This window comes from Molossus molossus, unplaced genomic scaffold, assembly GCF_014108415.1.
Source record: "Molossus molossus isolate mMolMol1 unplaced genomic scaffold, mMolMol1.p scaffold_m16_p_15, whole genome shotgun sequence".
Classification (NCBI taxonomy): Eukaryota; Metazoa; Chordata; class Mammalia; order Chiroptera; family Molossidae; genus Molossus; species Molossus molossus.
This window is the reverse complement of record NW_023425350.1, coordinates 4,127,917-4,150,115: the sequence shown is the minus strand read 5'-3', so window position 1 is coordinate 4,150,115 and position 22,199 is coordinate 4,127,917. Positions and strand designations below refer to the sequence as shown.

Below are 22,199 nucleotides of genomic sequence, written 5' to 3'. Positions count from 1 at the left end.
TACATTTTATACAAGTTAAAAAACATTCCACATACAAATGAGATCAGATAGTGTTTGCATTCCTATGACTGACTTATTTCAGTTAGCATAATGTCCCCCAGATTCATCCACAACGTTGCAAATAGTAGGATTTCCATTTTTGGGGCTAAAAAAATATTCCACTGCTTGTAGATACCTAAATTTATTTATCCATTTATTTGCCATGAACACTTGGGTTGTTCCCATATCTTGCCTATTGTGAATATTAGTGCAATGAACACGGGGGTGCAGATATCTCCTCAAGATACTGATTTCATTCCCTCTGGAGGTATTATTCTTAAAATGCTAGTAGAATTATTAGATTTTAAACATTCAACAACTGAGTTCTGTTTTTCTGAAGAGCACTAAATAGAACAGGTCTTCAATTAAGGTCTCTGGCCACAGAAGAACTGGAGGGTAATTGGTGCTAGGCTCCCCGCTGGGGCCTGTCAACCCGAAAGTAATGACTGTTGGCCACTTCAGACCTGAGGTAATTTCAAACCAGCACAAGTTTCCATTTTTCTCTTTATCCAATCTGCTCTCTACATTCAGTTATTCATGTGGTTCAATTACTCTGAGATCTCAAGGGAGAGAGAAAGGATTTAGAAGGAAAAGAACCAACGCAGCTACATATTTTGTATGGCATACAATATATAGGTATGATACCTCTGTTTACAATGTCCAGGTTAGCACTGCAAATAATTCTGTGATAAAGGCCAGGATGCCTGATAAGAAATTCATGAAAAACGAGAGAGAGAGAGAGAGAGAGAGAGAGAGAGGGAGAGAAGGAAAGAGAAATGGTCACTCAACTTTTAGAAATGAATCTTCTTGAAATAATATCTTCAATGAAATGGCTGGTTTCCTTTTCTTTTTGAATCTGGGGAAAATATTCCAGTTTCAAGGAGGCTTGGTTATTTTTCTTGCCCATTAAAACAATTCCCTTTATCAGTGAGAATCCTCAAGTACTCTGTTTTACTCCATGCATAATATATTTTTCATTTTTCTTTCTAAAAGGATCTGTAATAGGTTAAAATTTCTAAACTAAAACCTTGAGTTCTCAGTACATGACTTTGTATACTGGTATATTCCAGTAAATGGGTGTCTCATCTGATTGAGATTTGTGGATTGACTCATACTTTGTGAAGTGTTAGCTTCACAGGTTTATTAACTGGCAAACAAGCATGTGGATGTAAAAATAACAAGTATTTTAGAGTGATAAATGCTTTGTACAGCTATAAAAACTGGTGGGATTGGTGTAGGACAAAAAAAAGTGCCTAGTAAGAGAAATAGAACTAGAATGATGACAGAAGAGAGGGAAAACAAAACAAAACAAACAAAAACCTCAGCCAGAACCAGACAGTTCTTTCTCTGATCATTTAGATGAAAGGTCTTGCCAGTACTTTTGTGGGTCTGGTAGTTCATTCTAGAACCATCTGTGGTTCTATGTGTATAATAATTATAAATGTTTACTCTGAAAATTTGTTTAAAAATATGTTTTTATTTACTTTTTAGAGCGAGAGGGAGAGATAGGAACATTGATCAGCTGCCCCCCACTGGGGATCAAGCCTGCAACCTGAGCATGTGCCCTGATGGGGAATTGTACTAGGACTTCTCAGTCCATGGGATGGTGCTTAATCCACTGAGCCACACTGGCCGGGCTCTTAAAATTTTTTTACTCTTAAATTCACTTGCAGTAAGTATCGAAATTGTTCATTCCACAGCATGGGATCAGTAACTCTTAAGTAATCTCTTATTGTATTAAATTAAAATTTTTTTTTCTTTATTCATTTTAGAGAGGAAGGGAGAGGGAGAGAAAGAAACATCAGTGAGAGAGAACATCAATTGGCCACCTCCTGCATGCCCCCCACTGGGGATTTGGCCCACAACCTGGGCATGTGGCATGGGTTGACACTCAACCACTGAGCCACACCGGCCAGATATAAATTTTAAATTAAAAGAACCACTTCAGGTGTGTTTAGGAGAGGAACCTGGGAGCCAGCAACTTGTTCATGTTTTTTTTTTGTTTGTTTTCTCCCCAATTTTTATTTATTGATTTTAGAGGGAGATGGGGGCAGATTTGTTCATTGGTTGATTCTTGTGTGTCCTGACTAGGAATCTAACCTGCAACCTTGGTGTACTGGGATGATGCTCTAATCAACTGAACTACCTGGCCAGGGCTTATGTCTTTTTTAAAGGGTGATGCTGGGCCCAGCTGGTGTGGCTCAGTGGTTAAGTGTTGACCCATGCACCAAGAGGTCGCCAGTTCAATTCCCAGTCAGGGCACATGCCCAGGTTGTGGGCCAAATTCCCAGTGGGGGGCATGCAGGAGGCAGCCAATCGATGTTGTTTCTCATTGATGTTTCTCTCTCTCTCCCTTCCTCTCTAAAATCAATAAATATAAATAAAATAAAAGAGTGATGATGGTGGTTGTATAACAAATTACCCCTAACTTAAGAACTTAAAACAATAAGCATTTAGTCTCTCCCAGTGTCTGAGGGTCAGGAATCTGGGAATGATTTCATTGGGCTCAGGGTCTCATGAGGTTGTAGTCAAGCTGTTGAGTGCGGGGACTGCAGTCTTCTCAAAGGTTGCCTGGGACTGGAGAATTCACTTTCAAGCTTCCTAATATAGTCTTTGGCGTGACTGTTACTTGCTGGCTGTTGGCTGGTGACCCATTCTCACGGGCCTCTCTTTGGGCTTCCCGAATGACATGAAAGCTGGCTTCCTACAGTGAGTGATTCAAGAGAGGGCAAGGAAGCAAGAAAGAGCTCCAAAGATGGAAGACACAGTTTCTATGACCTAATCTTGGGAATGAGATACTGTCACTTCTGCTGTATGCTACTGGTCACACAGACCAACCATGATCTACGGTGGAAGATGACTGACTTTACAACAGTGCAAGAATCAGGGAGCAGGGATCGTTGGGGGCCATCTGAAAGGCTCACTACCACAGTGGCTATCAAATATCTCAGGTATTTATATTCCATTGGGTAAATTTAAAATAATGACCTAACAGTTTTAATTTTAAATATTAGTATTTACATCACGCAGGAAACTTCATCCTTTGCAAACTTGTATTTATGATAAAAAATTTAAAAAATGTATGAAGGGGCACATATTTACAAAAAAAATCTTTTGCGGATAAGAGAATAAAAGTTTGAAGACCACTGGCTAAGACTACTAGTTCCTCTATCCAAAGGGCCCCCTACCATGTTTCTCTGGCTCTTTACCTCCTCCATGTGGTGCTCTTTTATCTTAAAGGTATGGGAAACTGATAAATGAAAGACAAACCTCAAATCAGAAATCATAATTTGGGTCATGATTTGTGAATGGGAAAGATAACTTGAAATCTGGACCGTCCCTGAAAATCTAGGACTTGTGGATATGAATAGGAAATGGACCAGTAAGTTACCTTTTAAAAAATGGCATTAACTAAACAGACAGCCAAGTGCCTTCTGAGGAAGACAATATAGGAGAACCGGGGACACCAAAAGAATATAATCTAGGCTCTACCAAAGTTATAAATTGGAGAATATGATGCTTGGGTTGCATTGTACAAAAAAACTGTATACAGCCTAGCCGGTTTGGCTCAGCGGTTAGAACGTCAGCCTGCGGACCAATGAGTCGCGGGTTTGATTCCTGCCAAGGGCACGTACCTTGGTTGTGATTTGTCCCTGACCCTGGTTGGGGGCGTGTGGGAGGCAGCCACTCGATGTGTCCCTTTCACGTCGATGTTTCTCTCTCTCTCTCTCTTCCTCCCACTCTGTCTGAACAAAAATGGAAAAAAGTCCTTGGGTGAGGATAAAAAACAAACAAACTGTATACAACTGTTACATTTTAATGGAATAATTCTTTTAAAATATTATTAATTTTTAGAGAGGGGGAGGGGAGAGTGTGAAACATTGATCAGCTATCTCCTACACGTGAGGATATGTTAATTGATTTTAGAGAGAGAGAAACATCAATGTGAGAAATATCATGGGTTTCAAACCCAGAACCTAGGTACGTGCCCTGACCAGGAATCAACCTTGAAATCTTCTGGTGTATGGGATGCTCTGACCCACTGAGCCACCCGGCCAGGGCTCAGCTTATGTTTTGATTAGGTATGCAATTTATACCTCAGATGAACAGCTCAGGTTCAGTTAGGCCAAAAATGCTCAAAGCCAGTAATTAGGGATGATTGTTTGAAAAGATGCTGAAATTTACTAAGGCATATAAACCTAAAATGAAACCACACTTGAAGTATTTTATTAGGAACTAGCCTTGAAACTTGACCAGGCAGGACTAATATTTTGTTCCTAACAGTTTATCATTTCATAATGGAGAAGAGGCCGTCTCTCTATTTTAAAGAGAGAGGAAGGGAGAGACTGAAACATTAATGTGGGAGGGAGAGAGAGAGAGAGAGAAACATTAATCAGCTGCCTCTTGCACATGCCCCACCAGGGATCCAGCCTGCAATCCCGACATGTGCCCTGACCGGGAATCGAACCAGGACCTCTCAGTCCATGGGATGACACTCCATCCACTGAGCCGCACGAACCAGGCAAGAGGATGTCTCTTAAGTGGAAAATGTGTTATGTCCTACTTGCATAAACTTTGGTTGAACCAAAATAGTAATATGCATCCCTTATTAGAATGTTTTATTCAGCGCTGGCTGGTTTGGCTCAGCGGTTAGAGCATCGGCCTGTGGACCAGAGAGACCCAGGTTCGGTTCCCGCTAAGGGCACGTACCTCAGTTGCAGTTTGTTCCCAGCCCTGGTTGGGTCCTGCACGCGCCAACCACTTGATGTGTCTCTTTCACGTTGATGTTTCTCTCCCCCACCCCCACTCTATCTGAACAAAAAATGGAAAAAGTGTCCTCGGGTGAGGATAAAAAAAAATGTTTTATCAGTACCTTACACACTAAACTACAGAGCTAAAATTATGCAAAGGACTGCAAAACAGCACAAACTGCCTTAGAAATCTGGAATCTACCATGCAGATTGTTGCATTTTAATAAGGTGACTGGGAGACTGGAGCTTGGGTCCACACAGATGCGGAGTTAGGTCGCAGATTCGTTTCTGGAAATGCTTGCAGAGCCGCTACCTACAGCGGGGAGGAGGAGGAGTGAAGCTCCCGCTTATTTCCCTGCACAAGGCCTTTCCTTACAACGGACGGAGGCCGGACAGGCCGCGCGTGGTCACGCTGCGCGCGGGGAGCCGGCTGCCCGTCCGCGTCGGGACCGCGCTCCCGGGGCCTGCTCCTCCGCATTTCGTTCTGGGGTCATTCCCCCCAGCACACGGGGCCGGGCGCCCCTCCTCGTCCGCCCTGGACCCCACCGCGGTTCGTGCAGTAAACAGGCATCCTCACCAGAGGTGGGACCAAGGCGAGGGAGAAGGCCGGACGGGCCTTCGTGGGCCTGCTCCCAAGCTCCCGCCTCCCTCGCAGCGGTCACTCGGGGACAGAGGCGAGGTCCGGCTGGGTCAAGCCAGGACGCGGCGGGTCGCGTCCGGACGGGCGCCTGCCGAGACCGGCGGGACGGAAGGGGCTGGCGGAGGGACAAGAAGGCGGGGCGCTGGCGGGGGGCGGGGCGAGCGAGGGCCTCCCGGCATGCCGCGCGGCACTCGGCTTCCGCCGGTGGGCGGTGCGGGAGGCGGCGGCCGGAAGTGGGCTAAGCCGGCCTCTCGGCGCGCTGCCTGCACTTCCGGGGCCTCGAGCCGGGCTCTAGGCTTCCTGTAGGCGGCGCGGGAGGAACAATTGGTTTGAGGGGCCGGGCCGGGCGGATCCCCTCCTCCCCCAATGTGAGCGGAGTCCCGAACCCCCGTCAGGCGAAGGCTGCCTAGGGAGGTGGAAACGGTGGCCCGGGAACATGAGGCAGTGTCTCCTCTTCCTGACCAGCCTGGTTCCTCTCGTGCTGGCGCCGCGACCTCCGGACGAGCCGGGCTCCGGCTCCCCCCAGCGACTCGGTAAAGACCCGGGGAGTTGCCTTAGGCCGGCGCCGGCGCCTGCAGCGCGCTGCTGTCGGGGAAGAGCCGGGGAGCCGGAGCAGGTGTTTGGGGGCGGGGTGCCGGGCGCCGCGGCGCTCGCGAAGTTGTCGGTGTGTGAAGGGGGTGTGGCTCGGGTTCCGGGAAGAGCGGAGGCGGCTGGTCTCGAATGGGAAAGGGCGAGGAGCGGCCTCCGGTGGCCGAGGGCCGGGAGGGGTCTGCCCCCGGGGTTGCGCCTGGGCGCCTGTTGGGAAAGAGTAAGGGGTGGGGGGCTGCCTCGTGTCCGGAGAGGGCGCTGAGGTCCGGGCCCCGCCCGGCTCGGGGGGCCCCTGCAGGGGTGCGAGGGCTCGGGGAGGTGGGCGCGGCTGCGCAGCCCCCGGGACCCTCGTAAGCGGTACCTAGTTAAGTGGTGACGTGCGGAGGCGCCGGGGTGGCGAGCGCCCGAGCCGCCGGCCCGCTCGCGAGGCTGCTCCTGCGAAACAGGCGCTCAGGGCCGGGCGGCCGCTCTGATCACCTGTGAGCCTGGGGAGTAGCGAGTTTGTATTGAGATTTTCCGCAGAGCTTGGGTTGGAAGGACGGAGGTACAGCCAGAGTCACGTTCGCTGGGAGCGCGTCGTGTCCACTCGTGCCGCCCGGGCGCTCGGCTCCAGCCGGCGGGGGGGCGGGGAGGCGGGGGGACCGGCTGGCCCACGAGCCGTGGGGGTGGGAGGTGTGCCCCGGGCGCGCCGTGGGGCCTCAGTGCGTTTTCGTGGCTGTGTTGATCTCCACGTTCCATCAGGATTGGACACACGTCGTTGTGTAGATGTGGACCCCGTGTCAGAGTTCTTCAGGGCTGATCAGACATTTCGCAGCAGCTTACCTGGCAGTTCTTTTTTCCTAACGGACAGAGATTGCCATTGACGGCGGGTGTTAAGGCTGCCGAGTGTTCTCCCCTGAACAGCTGCAGGGCGGTTGGCTCAAATGGGAATGGGTTGCACAGGCGACCGTTTAGTGAAAGGCAAGGAGCTTGTTAGGGGTGCTGAGCTGTGGTGAGTCGTTCCAGGCTGGAGCAAGTGTTTGAGGTGGGGGTGGTCAGGGTGAGGGGGAGGGTTGGGATAAGGACCCATTGTATAGGGCTTATTGTTAAAAGAATAAACATATGTTTTGAAATATTAAAATTTTCACCACTCTGACACAAGTTTCACTTTTTTTAATCCTCACCCGAGGACACTTTTTCATTTTTTGTTCAGATAGAGTGGGAGGGGGAGAGAGGAAGAGAGAGAGAAACATCGATGTGAAAGGGACACATCGAGTGACTGCCAACCACATGACCCCAACCAGGGCCGGGGACAAACCGCAACCGAGGTACATGCCCTTAGCGGGAACCGAACCCGGGTCTCTCTGGACCGCAGGCCGACGCTCTAACTGCTGAGCCAAACCAGCCAGGGCCAGCTGTTTCACTTTTATTATTCGGTTGTTCACAGGTGGAAAAATAAGGCACCTGAATCCTAGGGTTGCATATAGTATAGAGGAAAACCTTGCTTTCTAGATCAGTTATCATTGACATTCAGAGACCATAAGGGTTTTTTTTGGCCACGTGTTTTTTATTTGCAACATGCAGAATGCTGGTGCCAGAAACATGCTTGGATTTACCCATTTATTCACCAGACGTTTGAAGAATATATACTGGATGCAAGTATTATGTGTGGCTTTGGAAGTACCAAGATCCAACATCATCCATCTTCAATCCACTTTTGGCATACATAGTGGAATAGGGAGCTCTAAACAGACCTTCTAAAACAGCCCGAGAGTACTAGAGCACAGTCTGGCAGGTGTATCATCTCGCAGGGAAACCGAACCTGGCCTGGAAAGGTTAGGCAGAGCTCCCTGAAGGAGGTGACATTGGAGCCCAGATTTTAAGGTTAGGTAGATGAAGAGGGAAAATAAGGACACTCCTGATGGGGGTGCTTACAGATTGTTGAATTAACATTAGGGATTGTATCTAGTTTTTGAAATAAAGCAGCAGGAAAATGAGTCTCAGTTATAGTGAGTTGTCAGGTTCACACAGTTTGTGATAACTATATGTCTTGTATGGTTTTTTTTTTAAGAGAATTGATTTTTTGTGTGTTTGATAGGTCAGGATATAATTTGTTGCTTAACTCTACCATTATTTAGGTAGAATTAGTCAAGACTAATGAGTAGTTTCATAGTTAAAGAGCATGGTTTATTGTTTATTAGCTTAGTTATCCTATAAATGTTACTGTAACTGCAGTTCTAAATATTGATTAGGGATCTGAATCCTGATTTTTGGAGGGCTCCATAGGTCACTCAAAATGATTTCAATTGAACTGTTACGAATTGCATAATTTAGGAAAGTTATGAGTCATGTGAGCTTAGTCATGATATCTTGTTGAAGTTGCAGCTGGGGTGTATATGTCTCATTTTTATTTCAAAAGTGGTTTCTCTTTGTGTTCCTTTTAATCAAAAGAGGATGTAGTGGGTGGAAAGAAAAAAAATGTAGGTCACAAATGAAAGATGAAAGCTGTTTCTGAAACATATATTTAGAAATTTACCTTGATGTTTTTGGTGTGGGGGATTCTCCACATTGCATTGCTCATTTCTCATTATTGATGGCACCATTTTGCTCAGTATTTTGACATCTGGCTTTCTCTTTTGATGTTAATTCTGCTTACAGGCTGCATTCTTTTTTTTTTAATATTCAAATATTCATTTTAGGAGCCATTCCGTAGTGCCATCCAGAGCAACGCACTGCAGCAGCTCCTCTGAGCCTTTCCAACAAATTTGTTCAAGATTGGCTGTCACGAATCACAGACTGTTATTATATCAGGCTGCATTTTGAAAGCCAAACATATAACCACCGTAACTGTTCCAAGGGAGATTTAAAGTAACTCTGCTTTGTAGTAGTCAGAGATGAACTGTTTTTCTGTAATAGAATGAACAGAAGAGTTTAGCAGAGAGCCATGGTGGGGAAATGAGAAATCCTTTTGGCCTTTACCAGATTTTCCAGACCATTAAGTGTAGGTGTCCTTCAAGGCCAAGTGTGGTTGATTTTTGAATTATTCACCATTTTGTATTTGAGAGAGGCTGAATGTTTTTAATGGGAAGTATAATTTGAGGAAAGTATGAAAAAGGGGCAGGGAAGGCTTCGCTGAGGTATGGTTGGGAGTGAAATGAAGTGCTTTTTCATGTAGCCACCTTAGTTCTTAGTACTGAAACTGACCTAAGACATGGGTATCTTCCTCCCCACATCTCTCTCTCTTTTTAAAAAAAATTTCCTTTAAACATGAGTTTAGGCTTTGACAAGTCTCATCTGCTGCCTTGGCTTCACTTACCATGTAACTACATATTGTGATAACTACTTTCTCCAACAAAGACTTGTTCTCTGAAGTTTTACACTCATTTATCCGCCAGTCCAGTGATGATTCCACCTTGGTGTTCACAGGCACTTAAAATATAACATCGAAAATTACTTCTTTGTCCCAAGGAGGGATTCACCCACACCTATGGCTCATTGTACAGTAACCTGGCCAGGCCACCCTTTTATCCTGCATGTTTTGGGGAGTACTGAAGAGCAGTCAGGTTCATGTGTCTTCTGCACAAGCAGACCTGGCTTTATCTTTCCCACTTCTGACACCAGAAGTAGCAGCATGACACTGCTAGTATCATTTTGGGGGAATGCTTTGTACTCCACGCAGCAGAGCAGTGGAGAGCAAGCAGAGTGCTATAGGGGTTCTGCATTACACTTGCAAATTGTATTGCAGGAAGTGCAATTTACTGCAAAAAGAAAAGAGAAATTAATTAAAAAGTCCACTAATGTTCCCAGACTCTTCTCATTCAGCATTTCATCATTTAAAAGTCAGTTTCATCTTAAAAATGTGGACTCTGGGTTTGATGAAAGAACTATGGGTATACTTTATGTCATTGTACCAAAGTCAATGGCCATAAAAGCTTATCCCAGAAATGAAACAATTTAGGCATACGAGAATGGTGGAGTGGAAGGTTTATCAGATCTTTTATAGGCCACTCCACATCCACATCTACATTCAGAAAGTTCGCGTATTTATTGCAGGCCTGAGGGTCTAGCTTTCACTTTATTCTTGGAGAACATGTAGGAGGAACAAAGTATCAGTTGTTGTCTACCACTGATGTCAATATTGAACGTCATACAATAACAAATTTGTTCTCTCCCCACCTAAAATCACTATAACTTATCAGTGACATAATTGCAAACATATGATGACCTAATGCAAAAAAGTTCGGTGTAAATGAACAGTGTCATTGCAAACTATACTCCAGAACCTTTTGGTGTCCAGCAATCCTTTCATATAAACCCCTCGTCCATACCTGCCCCTTTCCTTTTTTTTTAAATCTCAGTAGATGTGGTGCTACAATGTTCCCAGGTACCCAAGCCAGAAACCTGGGGGTCTTTTCATGATCTTGACCTAGATTGCTCAGCAGTTTACTAGCCTATTCCCCAGACTCGTCTGTTCCCCTCTAGCCTACTTGCTGCACTGCAGTCACAATGAAATTTTCTAACTTACAGCTGTTACCCTTATCCAAAGACCAAAATCCTTACTTTAGTTCCATGGCCCTTCATGACCAGAGCTCTGCCTGCCTCTCCAGTCTTGTACCTCTGCACATCCTCTCTGTAGGTCTGTACTCCAGTGTGAGTCTGTACCTCTGCACGTCCTCTCTGTGGATCTGTACTCCAGTGTGAGTCTGTACCTCTGCACGTCCTCTCTGTGGGTCTGTACTCCAGTGTGAGTCTGTACCTCTGCACGTCCTCTCTGGGGGTCTGTACTCCAGTGTGAGTCTGTACCTCTGCACGTCCTCTCTGTGGGTCTGTACTCCAGTGTGAGTCTGTACCTCTGCACGTCCTCTCTGTGGGTCTGTACTCCAGTGTGAGTCTGTACCTCTGCACGTCCTCTCTGTGGGTCTGTACTCCAGTGTGAGTCTGTACCTCTGCACGTCCTCTCTGTGGGTCTGTACTCCAGTGTGAGTCTGTACCTCTGCACGTCCTCTCTGTGGGTCTGTACTCCAGTGTGAGTCTGTACCTCTGCACGTCCTCTCTGTGGGTCTGTACTCCAGTGTGAGTCTGTACCTCTGCACGTCCTCTCTGTGGGTCTGTACTCCAGTGTGAGTTGCTTTCATTGCTTTGAGTATTTGTTCTGTGTTTCTTATGGGTCTCAGCAAATGTTATGCCCTGTATTTAGAACCCTCTCCTTTCTCTTTCTTTTGACTTCTTTCTCATCCTTTTGTTCTTAACTTCATTATTGTTTCCCTGGAAAGCATCCTTGGTTCACCAGGCAGGGGTCATGCTCCTGCTGTGTCCTTCCCTGACTTCCCACAACTTCCTCTCCCTTGGCACTTGACATACTTTATAATAATTTTTGTGTAGTGGTCTTTCCACCAATGTCCCAATACTGGATATATATATTTTTTTCTTCATTATACCCCTGGTGCCTGGAAGATAGGAGGTTTTCAGTAAATATTGAATAAATGAATAAATGGTGTTTGGTGGAAGAGGGGAAAACCAAAGTACAGAATGTGTGTGAAAGAAAGGAGGGTTGGGGTGGAAAAGATACAAAAGCAGTGAGGAAGGGGAGGGTCTCTAAAGGCAATTAGACAGGAGGCCAAGTGAGGGAAACCATAGTATGTGGCAGAAGAGCAGGGAGGGATTTAGAATCCTAAATCATATAGTATTCTAGTCTGACCTTTTGAATGGTCTGTTTTCTGATTTGTGCTTGTAGCCAGCTGAAATGAGAAAAAATCAGTAGTTTAGGGTGATTGTTGGAGTAATTTGTAGAAATCAAGGAAGGTGTTCTCATTCTAGAGAATGCTGGGTGGTCATTGTGGTGTTCTTAAAGGAGAAATTCTATGCCCGGCTGGTGTGGCTCAGTGGATTGAGCATCGTCCCATGCACCAAGAGGTCACTGGTTCGATTCCTGGTCAGGGCACATGACCGGGTTGCAGGTTCAATCCCTGGTGTGGGCATGCAGGAGGCATCCGATCTACGTTTCTATCTTTCTCCCTCTTCCTTCTTCTCTCTAAAAAATCAATAAAAAACATATTTAAAAAGAGAGATTATGACCATACACTGGGCTAAGAACAATAGTGAAGTGGTTTATATTAAGTTTATTGAGAGATTTGGATATGGATAAAGGATAAAAAATTTGGGGAAGTGGAGAAATATAAATTCTGTTGAAAAAGCTATAGAAAACTGGGACAGCCACTGGTTGGAATTTGGGAAGTGAAGTGCAATGAACTAGGGAGTATCTGAGAGGTTGCTTGCTAGTGAAAGGACAGTATCAAGAGCAGGAGGTCAGTTAGACATGGGCAGTGATTTGCCATGCTGTTTGGAATGGCTCCAGAACATCCTATTGGAGCCATCCAGTTATTATAGGAGGATACATTACAATTGAAACATAGTAGTTCAGTATTTTAAAGTGTTTTAGCAAGCTACATTTAAAAAGTGCTTTTTATAGAGAAAATATACCTAAAGATAACCAGTGATGTTACTATCTTGATCTTATTTATTTTTCTAGGCCTATTTTTATACATAGTTAAGATCATGCAGTATGAATAGTTTTTTAAAAATAATGTACCTTTGTTTAATATTATAGCATAAATATTTTCCCATGTTTTAAAAAACCTGGTTTTAAGAGCATTTAAAATGATTGCATATCTTTTGTTATTTACAAGTACCGCAACTTGCCCTGGCCAGTGTGGCTTAGTTGGAGTGCCATCCTGTACACCAAGAGGTTGTGGGTTCCATCCCCAGTCAGGGCACGTACCCTGGCTGTGGATTCGATCCCTGGTTCGAGCGTGTGTGGGAGGCAACCGATCAATGTTCCTCTCTTTCCCTTCCTTCCTCCCCCCCTCTCTCTTAAGTACCATAACTTATCTGTTTCCCAGTTACTACTTTCCCAGTTTCTGATTTTTATAAAAATAATGCAAGGCTGAACAATGAACATCGTTGTGTTTAAAGTTTTTTTTCTTTTGAGTCATTTCCTTCCTTTAGTCTAGTTCAGTGATTCTCAAACTTGAGTGTATAGCAACATCACCTGGAAGGCAGGTTAAACACAGACTGCTGGGCCCTACCCCTGTAATTTCTGATTGAGGAGGAGAGGAGACCTGAAAACGGCCTTTCTAACAAGTTCCCAGGTGATGCTGATGCTGTTGGCGTGGGGAAGCATACTTTGAGAACGATTGGCCTGTAATATTGACAATGAAACTACAGTATTGAGGTTGAGTTTCTCAGTCAGTAGGAGTGATTATGATCTTGAATGAAACTGAGTTCGTGTACCAACCTGTCTGTATCAGGAAGTTGAAGAGTGGAGAATCATATCAGCATCTCAGCATTGAGAATTTGTGCAGTTTCTAGGCATAGGAGTGCTGTTTTATACTGGGTACTCTGATGAACAATACAGAGCTCCCTTTTGGCCATCTTAAAATCTGTTTGTGAGATAAAACAAATATGACTCAAAAGTACCAGAAGAAAGGAATAAACACGGCTTCAGAATTCAGAGGCAGGTGAGGTTGTTTGGTTGACTTGTCAAAAGTAGGAGACCAGGAAGTAAAAGGTCCAGGAAGAGCTAGGCTATCTTTAAGTTAAAAATTATGACATCAGTAAAACTTGGGGTTTTCAGCCAGGCAGGCCCGAGTTCAAATCCCAGTTCTGTGCTATGTTAGCTTTATGATATTATTCTCCTTGAGTCTATTCTGTCATCTGTAAAATGGAGATGATACCTCAGGGATGTTTGTGGTGATATCATAAAACATAGCATGGTGCCTTGGAGGAAACACTAAAAATTGTTGAATAAATGGTAAGCTTTTTTTTTTTTAAATCCTCACCTCAGGATATTTTTCTGTTTATCATCAGTTAGAGGGGGAGGGAGGGAAAGAGGGACAGAGAGACATCGACTGGTTTCTTCCAGCACAACCTGACCAGAGCTGGTGACGACCACAACCAAGGCACGTGCCCGTGACCAGAATCAAGCCCGCGACTCACTGGTCCTCGGGCTGGCGCTCTAACTGCTGAACCATACTGGCCAGAGCAATGGTGAGCTTCTTGAAGGTTTAAAAAAATTTTTTTTTCTTTATTGATTTTAGAGAGAGAGGAAGGGAGAGAGAGACGGAAACTTCGATGAGTGAGAACATTGATTGGCAGCGTGCCTGTTCCCTGCTGTCTTCAGGTTGCATAAGGAGACATTTTTTCTCTTTTGTCTACTCTTTATAAACTGGCCCTTTCCACTCCCTGTGTCTGCTGTCTTGCTTGAATGTCCACAGCACTAACTTGTATTTGTTTGGCATTATCTGTCTCTCCCACATTAAAATGTGTGCTGCATTAGGCAAGGACTTGGTTCTGTTTAAGGCTGTATATTAGTACTTAGCCCAGTGTCTGGCACATAGCAGTGAAGGAGTAAACTGATGAACAAACCAACTGAGGACATTTCGGGGAAGAAGGAGAAGAGTATTGGGTCGATTATTATTTTTTTTAATATTTTTTCTTTATTGATTTTTAAAGAGAGAGGAAAGGAGAGAGAGAAACATCGATGAGAGAGAACATTGATTAGTTGCCTCCTGCATGCCCCCCACTGGGGATTTGGCCCACAACCTGGGCATATGCCCTGACTGGGAATCAAACCAGTGACCTCTTGGTGCATGGGTCGACGTTCAAACACTGGCTGAGCTGATTCTTTATTTTATACGTGGTTTTGTGAGGATATTTAACCTTAGTAGCAATTCATTTATATTTTAAACTCCTCTATTTTGAGGACATCCTAAGTCCAGTGGAATGATTTTGAATACCATAGCTTCTGCAGTGATATTTGTTGAGAGAAAAGGAAAGCATCAGCTTAAATATTTTTAGACAGTTTCTACAGAGACTTAAGTCACCAAAATTGTGTTCCAAATATTCTCCTATTTTGGAAGAGGCAGCAGAGTTGCTGTTGATGACAAGTTATTTATTTATTTCCTCACCCGAGGACATTTTTTTGCACTTATCTTCAGATAGATTGGAGTGGAGGGAGAGAGAGAGAAACATCGACGTGAGAGAGACACATTGACTGGTTGCCACCCACACAACCCCAACCAGGGCCGGGGACAAACCACAACCAAGGCACATGCCCTTAGCGGGAACCGAACCTGGGACTCTCCGGTCCGCGGGCCAATGCTCTAACCGCTGAACCAAACCAGCCAGGGCGATGACAAGTGATTTATAGGGTGGCATGTAATTTATGTTGTTTACTCTGCCTCTGTATCAAATAAAAACATTTTAAAATTGTTTTTTATTTTTATTTATTTTATTTTTTAAATTTATATGTCTTTATTGATTTTGAGAGAGAGGAAGGAAGAGGGAGAGAGAGATAGAAACATTGATGAGAGAGACAGTCGATTAGCCGCCTCCTGCTTGCCCCTCATTGGATATCAGGCCCACAACCTGGGCATGTGCCCTGACCAGAGTCAAACCAGTGACTTCTGGTGCATGGGTCGACGCTGAACCACTGAGCCACACCGGCCAGGCTCTTTTATTTTATTAAAAAAAATTTTTTTTCTTTATTGATATTAGAGAGAGAGATAGAGAGAGAAAGAGAAAGGAAGGGAGAGGGAAAGATAGAAACATCAATGAGAAAGAACACTGATTGGCTGCCTCCTGCATGCTCCCCACTGGGGATCTGGCCCACAACCTGGGCATAAGCCCTGGCCGGGAATCAAACCGGGGCCTCTGGGTCCATGGGCTGAGATCCCCATTGGGGGGCATGCAGGAGGTGGCCAATCAGTGTTCTCTCTCATCGATGTTTCTGTCTTTCTCTCCCTCTCCCTTCCTCTTTCTCTAAAAATCAATGAAGAAAATTTTTGTTTTATTTGTTTTATTTTGGGGGCAGTGATCTTTTCTTGGGTTCCAGGTCTGTCTAGTAAAATAATTAATGTTGATTTTCCCCAGGGATTAGTTGGTTTTATTACTGTGAGTTCCTGGTATCCACTGGATTGATAATCTGCTGTATTTGTTGAGGGCAGCAGTAATGGGATATTATTACTTTTTGTTCTTTAATTTGGAGTATTTGATTTTTCTGTAAAATATTTACTTTACTAGTTTTGGTTTTCTCAGGCCATTAAAACATTTCTTGCTACACATCAAGTGATAAGAAATTGATGTAGCTCAGGTTGGCAATTGGCAGGTTGAATTGGTCACCTTGATCTTAGGAACCCTCAACATACAAGCCAGAAATGCCTTTAATTTAGAAGTTAGGTCATTATATAATATGATACTCTTCGAGACATCAAAATTATATTGTCTGATAGGAACATGGACTCATGTTCAGCTATTCCTCATTGTCACTAATCTCTTTCTACATTTGGTTTGTTTGACCTAGGACCTAAAAAATTTTCACACATTGGGTTGCTTATCATATTGTCTATTAGGTCTTTATCCCTCCCTTCTTTCCCATACCATTTATTTTCTGAAGACATTGGGTCATTTGTTCTGCTGGAGATTCTAACATTTTGGGTGTGGCTGATTGCTTGCTAAGGTTATTTAATTTGGCAACATTTGACTTTTGTGTCTTCAAAACTAGAAGCTAGATCTTGATTAGATAGATTCAGGTTCAATTTGCGATTTTTGGTAATAATACTTCATAGCTTGTGTGCTGGGCACTTTGTAATGTGTTAGATTAGGAAGAGTTTGTTATCTATCTTATTTTAGTAATATTACAATTTATTAGTAGATTTAGGTATTAATAGCTGTTTTGCCTTTATTTCAGAAAAGCTTGATTCTTTGCTCTCAGACTACGACATCCTCTCTTTATCCAGTATCCAACAGCACTCGGTAAGAAAAAGAGATCTACAGGCGTCAACACATTTAGAAACACTACTAACTTTTTCAGCATTGAAAAGGTAATTTGAATTATTCATAGAAAAGTGTTGGGGCAGGCGGGACTTGGTTTGGCAAAAGCAGAAAATAAGTTTTCCCCCCATAGGTTATATATTTTTTCAATTATAGTTGACATACAATATTATATTGGTTTCAGGTGTATAATGGTAACTTGGGAGGTTACATTTTTAAAGATTTGTAATTGATATAATTAGTCATGATTCTTACACTGTATATTGCTCTTCTAAAATTCATACTGATGATTATCTAAAAAAAGGAAATAGGTATTCCAGAGGTGTCAGTGCTGATAATATTATTTTTGTGGAATTCTAACAGCGCTTTAATTAATTGAATTATTATAATGCCTTAAAGTTTTTGTGCTATTTTAGAACCATCAGTCATGTACTAAATACTACTTTTATATATGAAGACCCTGAAGTTTAGAGATAAAGGTTTTTATTCACTACCCACAGTAGTGGTCAACTGGGTCTAGAATTCAGTGCTCTTTCTACATTGAATTATTTTCACATCATAGCATAAAATATGGTCTGTTTGGGCAATAATTTTAATATCTCATGTTTTTTAGATGTAAATGTTAGATAATGTTAGATTTTATGTCAAAATATTGCAATATTGGTTATCTAGTTTCTAAACCTATTGCAAATTTGAACAGAATTGTGATAGTAATAATGACTATAGTTTATCAAGTATTTATTTTATATAATTTACTTTAGTATGGACTTTGTATATATTATCTTTAATTCTCACCATACTCTGCATAGAAGTTACTGTTATTCCCTTTTTTAAGGCCCCCCCCCAAAAAAAAATTGAGGCTCAGAGAAGTTAGCTGGCTTACTCAAGGTCACTCAGCTAGTAAAATGAGATAAAGGATTTGAACACAAGTCTGGTTCCAAAACTCGTGTTATTTCTGCTATGCTGATGGGGTGTTTGGTGAAGGAGTGCATAGAGTAGTAAGAAATGAGCTGTAGCAAAGGAAGAGAGGGGAAAGCTATAAAATAATAAGAATTAAAAAATTCAGCTTTCTGGTTTTTTAAACAAATTTAAATTTAAGGTGGCTTGTAGAATCCTTGCTATAGAGGCCAAGACTCCCATGGCCTTACATACTTCCTTTTCATGTTTCACAATGACATTGATTCATTAAGAAAATGTTAAACAATATCTAATTATCTTCTCTCCATATAAAGAAGCAGAGTAATTAGTAATTTATTTTACAGAGTTTCTATCTTAAATGTTTAATGGGAAATATATCTAATAATGTATGAGAACTTTGTAGCAGGTACTTTTAAAATAGTGTATTTCATTTAACCCTGAAAACCATTCAGTTGGTAGGTAGATTATTTCCACTTGTAGATGAAGATAATTAAGTTCAGAAGTTAAGGCCAAGATCAGAGTAAGTGTTGGAAGCAGTATTCGAGCCAAATTTGTCCGACTCAAAGCTCATACGCATCCTTTTTGTTATACCATGTTATTAAAGCTTAAAAGAAAAAAAAAAATTGAGATACCTGAAATAAATGATCAGTTAGTAGAGGGTTGAAATTATCTACTATATGTGAGACCACTCATTACTTGATGATGATGATGATGGTAAATTATTAGAGTTTTTTTGGTTTTTAAATAATAGTGGAGGGCAAAGCAATTTAAATGAAGATCATAAAATTAAATTTGTGACTATTAGCATTTGAAAAACCATTGAAATTCCAGGAGATAGTATGATGTTAAAAAGTAATTTTATGGCCTGGCCATTGTGGCTCAGTGATTGAGTGTGGACCCATGCACTGGGAGGTCTCCAGTTTGATTCCTGCCCAAGTTGTGGGCCAAATCCCCAGTTGGGGTGGGGGGCATGCTGGAGGCGACAAATTGATGTCCTCTCTCATCGATATTTCTATCTCTCTCTCCCCCTTCCTCTCTAAAGATCAATAAGGAAAAAAAAATTTTTTTATGGAGAAAATAAACAACTTTGAAATTTGCTAAGAAGTTACATTTTGTTTCTTTTATAAATAAAGAAATACTATTTTTCTAAAGTAATGAATGATTTACACAAATATGTTTTGATATTTTTCTGATGTTATAATTTTTTAAAATGTTAGATATTTGTTCCTCTTATAAGTGAAATATCTCAATCCCATTGTTTGAAGAAGGCTAGAACTGATAAAGAAATGAAAGTGATATATACCCAGCTAAATTGACCATTAAAAATAGATATGAGGTACAAACTTTCAGTTATAAAATAAATACATTCTGGGGATGTAATGTACAGCATGGTGACTATAGTTAATAATACTGTATTGCATATATGAAATTGCTAAGAGAATAGATCTTAAAAGTTATCACAAAAAAGAATTTGAAATGATTTATGGTTTATGGTGATGGGTATTAACTAGACTTATTGTGATGATCTTTTTGTGATATATACAAAAAGTAGAAAAATGTTAATTCAGATGGATTAACACCAGTTTGTTGTTACTGTAAATCCTTAAATCTAAAGTCAGAAAGATATGCCTGGCCAGTGTGGCTCAGTGGATTGAGTGTCATCCCATGGACTGTGGTCCTGGTTTAATTCCTGGTTGGGGCTTGTGCCAGGTTTTGGGATCCATCCTCAGTAGGAGGCATGCAGGAGGCAGCCGATCGATGTTTCTCTCTCACATCGATGTTCTCTCTCTAAAAATCAATAAAAACATATTTTAAAAAAGTCAGAAAGATAAATAAAAATACTAAAAGAATTCTGTAAGTACATGACTTCACATAATTTTGGGAGGATATAGTAAAATGTAAATTCTGACATATTCTGTTTTAGGTTTTATAGCTGAAAGATGAAGATTAGGAACTAAAAAAAAACCCAGGAATTTTACTATCACTTGGCCCTTATCTTTACAGTAGAGCAGATTATTAGTGTAGAAAACGAAGAGTACAACTCTGGTGATTTTTCTGGAAAGAACATTAAGTAAAAATTATATTGAGACTCCTGGAGAGCTCTAAAACTAAATAAGGCATTTATAATAAGGATACTTTTCAAAGTTCTCAGCATAACTGACGGGAAAAGTCATACCTGTGAATGTGTGGGAAGATGTGTTTTAGAGATAGCAGGAGGAAATGTTCCAAGGTTTTCTGAAATAATGTTCTATTGTCTCTCCCTGTGACCATTAAAAAAACCCAAAAAACCCACAAGCAAACTAAAATTACCTTGTTATGCTCAAAAAGGGTAAAAATATTTGTTGCCATGGAGATAGTTTCAGTCTAGATTCTTACTGGTAGTTAAGCTTATGCAGACCCATGGGGAAGTAACATTTCATATTTTCACCACCACAGCTGACAAAATTGGTTCCTGTGGCTAAGATGAAAAACATACTTTTATTTATCTTTGGTGTTCATGGGCACATTGAAAGGACTCTGTAAATAATAATTGAAAAATTCTTGCTCACCATGCCCAGTTTTTAAGTCAAGACTGAAACTCATAGAAAACAAAAGAATATTAAGCCAACTGAAGAACTGTAGTGTGTATTTAATGTCTGTGTTGTGTTTGTTTTTATATTCCTTGTAGTATTGTGGAGTCATATTTTCAAGATAGGTTCTCTTTAGAAGGAGGAAAAAAAAGTTTGTTTTTGTTTCTGTTAATCCTCACCAGAGGATATTTTTCCATTAATTTTTTTAGATAGAGTGGAAAGGAAGGGGGCGGGGGGGGAGGGGGCGGGGAAAGAAACATCAATGTGAGAGAGACACATGGATTGGTTGCCTCCCGCATGACCCCGACTGGGGCCAGAGATCAAACTTGCAACCCAGATATGTGCCCTTGACTGGGAATTGAACCCGAGACCCTGCAGTTTGCAGGCCCATGCTCTAACTGTTGAGCCAAACTGGCCAGGACAAGAAGGAGAAAAAAAAATGAGTGCTAATACAGAAAAGTAGCATTTATTAATTTTGCACAGTAATAAGATCAGATTGATTGCTGGAGGCAGGATAGTATGTACAGGCTTCTGAAATAAACCAAATTCAAGTTTCAGTTTTGCCTTTTACCGGCTGTATAACCTTGAGTTGTTGATTAACCTCTAAGCTTCAATTTTTACTGTATGAAGTGGATATAACATAGAGCATCTAGCACTGAGTAGATGTTCAATAAACGGTATCCAATAATGTCAGTTTTTAATAAGTTTTTTAGACAAGCAGGACTCTGACTTATACTATTCAGATGTGTGTGTTTCCTTATTCTTTTTTTTTTTTATTTTTATCCTCACCCGAGGACATTTTTCCATTTTTTGTTCAGGTAGAGTGGGAGGAAAAGAGAGGAACAGAGAGAGAGAGAGAAAAACATCGATGTGAAGGGACACATCGAGTGGTTGCCACCTGCACAACCGACCAGGGCCGGGGACAAACTACAACCGAGGTACGTGCCCTTAGCGGGAACCGAACCCGGGTCTCTCAGGACCGCAGGCCGACGCTCTAACCGCTGAGCCAAACTGGCCAGGGCTGTTTCCTTATTCTTTAGAGCCTCCAGAAAAGATGAATCCCTAAGATGTTTGAATCTTCTTTCTCTAGTTGTAGATGCTCTTGAGCTGTCCGACTCTTACAACTAAAGAAATTAGTCTTTCTCTCTTTATAGGAGATACAATGTTCTAAGTACCTAGTAACACAGTAGTTAAAACCTGCAGAGCGTTTTATTAATGTCAGCTCTTCTGTTAATTTCTTTTTTAATAAAGTTTAATTAAATGAAAATTAGGCTTCCATTTTATGTTCTTAGAGTAAAATATGGATGCATTCTTTTTTAGGCATTTTAAATTATACCTGACATCAAGTACTGAACGCTTTTCCCAGAATTTCAAAGTTGTGGTGGTAGACGGTAAAAATGAAAGCGAGTACAGCGTCAGGTGGCAGGACTTCTTCAGTGGACACGTGGTCGGTGAGTATGGAGCTTGTTTGCCTTTGTGTCTGGGGGTCAGGTGTCCAGATCTAACTTGATTGCATGTTCTTTTCTGGGGGGAGGGAGAAGGGGTATTAAAGAACTGCTGTTCTTTGTTTTACTTGACCTATCTAAGTTTGGAAGCAGAAACATTCAAACAGGAGGATGTGGGTATTTACCGGCATGTCATACCAGTTGGCTACTTTGATGATTAAAATGAATTTCTTCTCAAGTGATAAGAATTTAACCTTCTCTTTTCTTTAGAGAAGGATTATAGACATCCCTTATGAGATTTTAAACAGGGAAGCTAGAAGATAAAATAATTGGCTTTTTGTATTTATTTAAGAAAATGTATTCAACTAGAAATTGTGGTTTACTTCTGGAACTTTTTGTAAAATAAGACAAAAATGGCATTAAAATTGTCAAATAGTAT

At 42.0% G+C, this 22,199-nt stretch overlaps 1 protein-coding gene across 3 annotated transcripts in view; it reads left to right on the top strand.

The window, feature by feature from the left end:
* The first annotated feature begins 5,650 nt into the window (after positions 1 to 5,650).
* Positions 5,651 to 22,199, top strand: part of ADAM17 (ADAM metallopeptidase domain 17) — a 51,112-nt gene continuing 34,563 nt past the window's right edge. For all 3 annotated transcript variants that reach the window (XM_036262249.1, XM_036262250.1, XM_036262252.1), the window contains exons 1-3: positions 5,651 to 5,963; positions 16,745 to 16,877; positions 21,636 to 21,766. In XM_036262249.1, the coding sequence (XP_036118142.1) occupies positions 5,867 to 5,963; positions 16,745 to 16,877; positions 21,636 to 21,766 (361 nt within the window). In that variant the 5' untranslated portion in view covers positions 5,651 to 5,866. The remainder of the gene's footprint in view (positions 5,964 to 16,744; positions 16,878 to 21,635; positions 21,767 to 22,199) is intronic.